Raw genomic sequence first — 7,509 nt, 5'->3', positions numbered from 1 at the left:
AGACTGCATGTTCAGCTAAATCATTCACAATACAGTCCACTAGATGGCATGAAAACCCATAGACTCACAAATACACTATATTATCGGCAGTCATTTCATTAAATCAGGAGGGGGCTTACAGAGAAAGGATGAGTCATCTTCTGAATTCAGTCTACATACACACACACAAATACATGCTAATCATTGAGCATCAGCAGGCACTGACTACATGCACCATGCCATCTGTGCCTGCTCTAAATAGAGTCATCTTATATTCAGGTCGTTCTGACATTTCTGCTACGGGTCGATTGGTTCTAATTATAAACTATGCTTAAATATCTACTAGCTAGAAATGTCTCATTACCACACCTCAATACTTCCTATTACTTAACTATTTGTGACAATACATATTGTAGAGTATGTTACTGCAAGGCCATAGACATAGTTGAAGTAAAAATGTGCAGGGATCTTTACATTTGTTATACGCTCTTATCCAGAGTGACTTACTGTAGTACATTTTCATACTGGTCCCGCATTGGATTTGAACCCACAACACTGGCATTGAAAGAGCCATGCTCTACCAACTGAACCACATGGGACCTAAACATCTAGCATCTGCTGACATATCACCCAGTTTAATCAAATCTGTCACTTCATTACAAAACCTGGATGATTTTGCTTTTGGTCAGCGTTGCTAAATCAGGGATTATGTCCCAAATGGCACCCTATTCCCTAACCAGAGGCAAATGGGCCCTCGTCAAAAGTAGATGAACCCAGGGTCTTTAGACTTCCCTCTCCAGTCCTCTTGAATCATTAATCTAGTAGAAGTCTTCATTTACACTAGCAGTATTAAATTAGCGGGTTCTGGCACACATGCCTTCATATTATAGAATCTAGATGGAAATATACCTTTACTTCTGCAGATATTGACAATTAATCCATAATGACATCGAGTACAGTAATTCAGATTGGTGATAAACACAAACCCACACAGACAACACACTGTCCTTCCTTCAGTTTACCTGTAATTAAGTTACCTGTAAATGGCAAAAGGGATGTGATGGTGTGCTCCTACAGCCACAAGACAGTGCCAAAGGTAAATGGTCCAAAAGAGGGAGAATAAAAAGCCTGCATCAAATGGTGCCTGAAGAAAGTAAACAGACTGCTCCTCCAGTGAACTGAGTTTTCACCTCAGTGATCCTGTGAGTTCTAACATTTCACCCCCTAGTGATCACAGTACATGTCATTAGGGTAATTTACTGTAGAAAAAGAAGCCAGTGGAGTGGCATGCCATTTGGCCCTGTGAGCAGGCCTCAGTAACACTGGACACTCACGTCACAATATCGCAAGGAGGGCTGTAATAAAGCATAAATTCTAGGCGATCAGATATTGACAGTAGTGGGAAAAGTACCCATTTGTCATACTTGAGTAAAAGTAAAGATACCTTAATAGAAATGGACTCAAGTAAAAGTTAGTCACCCAGTAAAATACTTGAGTAAAGGTTTTTGGTTTAAAAGTACATCTAATTGCTAAAATATACTTAAATATCAAAAGTAAAAGTAAATACTATAAATAATTTAAAATATTATATTAAGCAAACCTGATTTTTATTTGCGGATTGCCAGGGGCAGACTCCAACACTCATTTATCACCCCCTAGTGATCACAGTACATGTCATTAGGGTAATTTACTGTAGAAAAAGAAGCCAGTGGAGTGGCATGCCATTTGGCCCTGTGAGCAGGCCTCAGTAACACTGGACACTCACGTCACAATATCGCAAGGAGGGCTGTAATAAAGCATAAATTCTAGGCGATCAGATATTGACAGTAGTGGGAAAAGTACCCATTTGTCATACTTGAGTAAAAGTAAAGATACCTTAATAGAAATGGACTCAAGTAAAAGTTAGTCACCCAGTAAAATACTTGAGTAAAGGTTTTTGGTTTAAAAGTACATCTAATTGCTAAAATATACTTAAATATCAAAAGTAAAAGTAAATACTATAAATAATTTAAAATATTATATTAAGCAAACCTGATTTTTATTTGCGGATTGCCAGGGGCAGACTCCAACACTCATTTATCAATGAAGCATTTTTATATGGGAGTAAAAAGTAGATATTTTCTTTATGAATGTAGTGGAGTTAAAGTAATCAAAAATATAAATGGTAAAGTACAGATACTCCAAAAAAACGACTTACACAGTCGCTAGTGAAAGTCTACACATCCCTTGCACAGTCTTCACATGTTGCTGCATGTTGCCCTAAGAGTTGTGCAAAGTTGGTAGAATATGATTCCAAATTATTCACAGCTGTAATGGCTGTATTACCTCTGGGGTGTTAGGACATACGTTTTGTATTTCTTAGTCATTTGGAAAATGTTCTATAAATGTTCTATAATATGGAGCACGTTGTATAGATCGATAGGATTTAAAAAAAATTTAATCAGTTTATTTTATACAATTTTAAGGCAGAAAAATGTGAAGACTGTGCAAGGGGTGTATAGACTTCCACTAGGCACTGTAATAAGTAATTAAAGTATTTTTACTTAGTTACTTCACACCACTGGATATCAACCTTCATGTTGTGTGTCTCCTGAGTGCTTCTTTCCAAGAAAAACACAGCATCATCACACTTCATGCTTTGGAAGTTTGAGGTTGTGAATACAGTTGACAGATACAGTGGGTGAACAGGAAGACATTTGGGAGGCAAGCAGAGAGATTCTGACAAAAGTTTGTCATTATAGATTAATGTCTTTGTACTTGACCCAACAATTCATAAGCAGTAAGTAGTAAGTAACACAGACGTACAGTAGACAAACGCAGAACATTAAAAGAAATGGCTACCACAAAGACGCATAATACTTTTACATATATAAACAGATAACAATTACTCAGCTGATTCCCTTTGTGAGTGTATAAGAGATTACACACCGGTTACTCTTTAAATATTTTAACTAATCATTGCTTGGTCAGAGATGATACATTTTTCTTCAGGAGATTATAATGCAGTCTTTATACAGAAGAGCTAGAGGTCCAATAGCTTCTACCAGAAATGACCATGTCAATTGTACAATGTCAGCAAATTGTCAAATGTAACGGTCTTCAAAGCATAACAAGATTATAGGTTATGATAATATTCTCATATAACATTATCTGTCTTTAATTTACAACTCCTCTGCTAGTATGCAAAAACACATACAGTATCTTGCAACATCTTTTTATAATAATTTATACTGTAGGCATCCATACTATTAAACATCTGATTAATAGATAGTTAGATAATGTGTATACACATACATATGAAACTATATGACACTGAGCAGGCAGAAACATAGACATGAATGGATAGCTTAAGAAAGTCTTGCTTCTGAAAATGTTAGTGGCACATGTTTTGTTGTGGGTGTTCAGTAACTGCTTTACTGTGAGTTAATAATGTGCCTTTCAGCTTATACTATAGGTTTGAGTATATGGTCTTAAGAGGTGGGAGTCTGTCTTCGGAGATGTCCCTCTCTAACATCAGCGCAGTAAGTTCCTCCATCAAGGTACTGAAATTACGATGGCACCTGGTTTCAAGTTAAGAGGCCCAGAGATTCTCAGGTTGAAAAGCTGTTAGTCAAGGTTAGGTAATATCTAATGAAGTGTGTTAAGAAACCCCCATAGCATACAACTGGACTGAGTGACTAAACAGAGATTCAGGTACAAAACAAGAGCTCAAACTTCATTGAGCTCAAACCTGATTTTCAGCTGGGTAACATTAGCATCTGACTGCTTGTTGACCATTTTTTCCAAGCTCATGGTGCTGGCGTAATATCAATGACTTTTGTTTATATTATACCTCCTACATCAGTCCTTAATCTTAGTTGTGTCTGTTTATCAATATAAGAAAAACAGCAGAATATCTGTTGTTCCAGTGCTAGAGTTGTGTTTACATCCCATGCTCAACTGTGGCAGGGGCACTGAGTGGGCTAGCGTATTAGCTGTACTACTGGCTGCTATTTCTGACCATGTTTATAAGACAATCGCCCAGTCTGCATTTGTCCGTTTGCTTAGGGACTTGAACCCATGCCCAGAAGTACTCAGTGGATTTTCACAGCAACTCCCTTTGGTAGGACTGGACCTAGCTGCTAACAAATATCCTTTCTGTGCCACACTGTCCCACTAGCATTCCCCTCCCAATAATGACTAAGTGACAGAGACTATTATTAGCCTGGTGATCAAGGCGTCACAGCAGCACAGATGTATTGGAGCAATGTTGAGTCTATTCAAGTGAATACACTTCAATGCTGCTTCTGTTGGTTGCATAAATTCAGCTACAATTCATAATGTTTTTGTGCCCCTTATCACTGGAAGGAATCAACAATATTGGTATTCTAACACAAAGAGATGAAGCATTTGATGAACACATAGATTGCTACAGAATAAATTAGTGAGAATTAATCCTCATTTGGTTGAAAGTTCTTGTTTTATAAAAAGACACGATAGTGTAATCCCACTACTTAAAGCCACTTAACCTATTGAATTTCTACATATGGAAAATGGATAGCCTCCTCCTGCTTCATAAGCAAGTTACAGTCCTACTGAGGCAGCTGAGTCACCCATCCTCCACCCTCCACCCAGTGTTTTTATGTGGAAGATCCTCCAGTTGAAGCGAAATCCTCTCATACAACAATAGGGGTGTCAGAGCACACAGAGCTCAGAGACTCTGCGTCTGACTTCCTTCTTTGTTCCTGCCTCCCTCTGTCCTCCTCCTGCCACTCCTCATCCTCCTCCCCACATGGGCTCAGTCGCCCATTCTGCTCCAGCAGGCCCTTTGGGTCCAGGTAGGTGACATGCCTGTTAAAGGGAGGCTTGTCAAAGGCACCCCCTCCACCTCCGCCCCCCTCCGGGCCTGTGTCCTCATGGGTGGGAGAGACGCTAAGGATGGAGGAGTGAAGGCTGTCCCCCGGGGCTCTCTTGTCCAGGCCCTGGCCCGGGCAGCAGATGCAGCGGCAGGGTGTGAGGTAGAGGTAGATGAGCACCATCATCGCACTGGCCAGACAGCCCACCAGTGTGGTGTAGGCCGTCTTCATGCCCTCCTGCCCTCCAGCCTGAGTGGCGTTGTGCACTAACACAGTCACATACAGGGTCTCGTTGAAGGATTCCCCCACTGCGTAACAGGTGTAGATCCCAGAGTCCTCTAGCGTGATGGGGCCGACCTGCAGGCTGCCGTCGCTGAGGACCCTGGAACTCTGGTTACCAGAAGACAACTGCACATTGCCGGGAAGGACCCAGCTCTTCAGCATGTACCTCTGCCTAGTGTCACAGCCCAGTCTTATGAACTGCTCAAGGTAGGCCTCCTCGTCTAAAATGGTCACTGTGCTGCAATTCAGATGGACCTTGTTCAGCTCCAGGGTGAGTGCCTTCTCCTTCTGTGCGCCTGGGAGGAGGCAGGTGTGGTCATCTCTGAAATCAGTGGCGGAGCTGAGCTCCTGGCGGTGCCAGCGGGCCAGCATGCTGTACAGCTCACAACTGCAGGGCAGCGGGTTGTTGTGGAAGTAGAGGCCATTCTTGATCCAGGCAGGCAGGACCTGGAGCTCCTGTATGGGCAGCAGTTTGAGCCGATTGGTGGACACGTCCAACAGAGTGAGCTTCTCCAGCCGATTCCTCTCTTTGACCAGCTCCAGGGGGAAGCGTTGGATTTGGTTCTGACTGAGGTAGAGCTTCTGCAGGCTGTTGAGGCTGGAGAAGGCGGTGCGGTCAATCTGGGAGATGTAGTTGTTGTAAAGCAGAAGCACCTCTAGGTGCTCCAGGGGCTCGAAGATGAACTCCTCCAGAATTTTCAGGCCATTTGAGGACAGGTCCAGGTAGCGCAACCGTGTGACATATAGGAAGGCCTCGGAAGAGAGGAAGGTGAGGCCGTTGTGGCTGAGCAGGAGGCTGTGCAGCATGCTGAGCTTGACTGGGGTCCATTCAGCTTTCAGTTTACTGATTTGGTTGAAGCTGAGGTCCAGCACAGCGGTGTAGCGAGGAAAAGCCATGGGGATGCCGGTCAGGTTCATCTTGGAGCAGCTAACGATGTTGCTGGCGCACAAACAGGTTTTGTGGCAGGTGACAGATTTTGAGCTGGTTGTTGCTCCTGAAGGCAGTAGGAGACTCAGGACCAGAAGGGCAAAGAGCCCCTTAATAGACACTCCTTCTATGGCACAGCGGGAACCAGAGAGTTGCCCATCCACCATGTCAGGTGCAGGCATGGTAGAGGATGTTGAATGTATTTTTAGATAGGGAATCTTAGTCTTCACAATGCAGAATTTAGACTTCATATGACATACATCCTCAATCGGCCATGTGCTGAAAGAAAATATATTGGAGGTCAGCAGCACATTGCTTCCCTTTACCTTGATATTTGTAGTGTCCCCTGGCTAAAATTATGCCAACACCTAGCAATAACATAAAACAACCACATGACAGTCATAACTCACACACGTGGGCTGTCAAGCATAGTAAATGCGCTACTAAACAGTAATAGATGAGCAGAATATTTCATCTTCCATGCACTTTACCCATGCGCACATGGTACACTTACCGGGGTGCATTGCACCACAGGACCGCTACAAGTTCCCATAATGAGTTGAACTTCATGCGTCTCAGAACAGATCTGTAATTTCTACGCTTGTTTCATTCACTAACTCATGTTCAACATTGAATACACTGCCTACATTACATCCTACATGTCTAGCCACATTAGCCACAAAAAGCACTGCCGATATCCTATTGCTAAAGAGGAGAGTAGGCTATCTATTATTAATAAAGCCAAAACAATTTAAATACTTTTTTATTAGCTGATGCCATGCAACATAGTTTTATTTTCAAAACCTATGGAAACGTTCAACATCCAGCTGACCTCTGCCTATAATAAATGATCCACAAGCATTATTTTACCTTCTGCTCCCTCTCAAGGCGTAAACTGAAGAAGATCAAAGGCGATATTAAGAAATGTCGCAGGTTGAACAGCAAATGGACCCAGGACGTCGATGCAAAATAGTAGCCTACCAATTGGTTATACTTCATATAATAAGAAAATGCAATTCGAAGTGATTCTTTAAGAGCGGAGTAGACCACAGCCTATGATGCCAATCCTTCTATGCCGTATCATAGAGAGCGAAGCAGCAGCCTTCTGCCGGATGAAGAGCCTTCTGATTGATTACTGGGAGGGCGCTCACGCGATGCACTATTACAAACACAGCAACGACCTCGAGTCAAGTCCGTTAGTTTCCACTCCAGTAGCTCAATGCAACATTTTTACGGATTATTATCATGGAATGTAGAATAAAACGATTAAATACAGATTAGGATAAAGGGGTATTAAATTATATTTATTTTATGTTATTTAATTCCCTTCAGACTGTAGGTCTAATAACAGGTACAACGTTTACACATGTGTATATAAATGTGGCCCCATTGTACTGTACCAGTCAGCCTATTTTGGTTTCTTAACTTCGAAAATAGGTATTGCAATATGATGAGAAAAAAAGGAATGTCAACTGAATCAGAATT

General features: G+C 41.9%; 1 protein-coding gene across 2 annotated transcripts; it reads right to left on the bottom strand.

Annotated features, from left to right (window-relative positions):
* Positions 1-982: 982 nt before the first annotated feature.
* On the bottom strand, positions 983-7,160 carry LOC129848636 (amphoterin-induced protein 1-like). 2 transcript variants are annotated; one of them, XM_055915753.1, is made up of 2 exons: positions 6,895-7,160; positions 983-6,303 (listed from the first exon to the last, which is right to left on the bottom strand). In XM_055915753.1, the coding sequence occupies exon 2, from the start codon at positions 6,273-6,275 to the stop codon at positions 4,635-4,637; it is 1,641 nt and encodes a 546-aa protein (XP_055771728.1). In that variant the 5' UTR covers positions 6,276-6,303; positions 6,895-7,160; the 3' UTR covers positions 983-4,634. The 2 variants fall into 2 exon arrangements, with proteins under 2 accessions (XP_055771728.1, XP_055771727.1); XM_055915752.1 differs by lacking the exon at positions 6,895-7,160 and adding an exon at positions 6,539-6,888.
* Between the last annotated feature and the right edge of the window lie 349 nt (positions 7,161-7,509).

This window comes from Salvelinus fontinalis, chromosome 3 (assembly GCF_029448725.1).
Source record: "Salvelinus fontinalis isolate EN_2023a chromosome 3, ASM2944872v1, whole genome shotgun sequence".
Lineage (NCBI taxonomy): Eukaryota > Metazoa > Chordata > Actinopteri > Salmoniformes > Salmonidae > Salvelinus > Salvelinus fontinalis.
This window is presented reverse-complemented; position numbering and strand designations above follow the sequence as displayed.

Bases quoted from the DNA above. Each gene is read 5' to 3' on its own strand.
- LOC129848636 (XM_055915752.1), bottom strand. From the start codon at position 6,594: ATGAAGTTCAACTCATTATGGGAACTTGTAGCGGTCCTGTGGTGCAAT. The intron at 6,304-6,538 runs GTAAGTGTACCA...ATTTTCTTTCAG, and splicing joins CTGTGGTGCAATGCACCCCG to CACATGGCCGATTGAGGATG.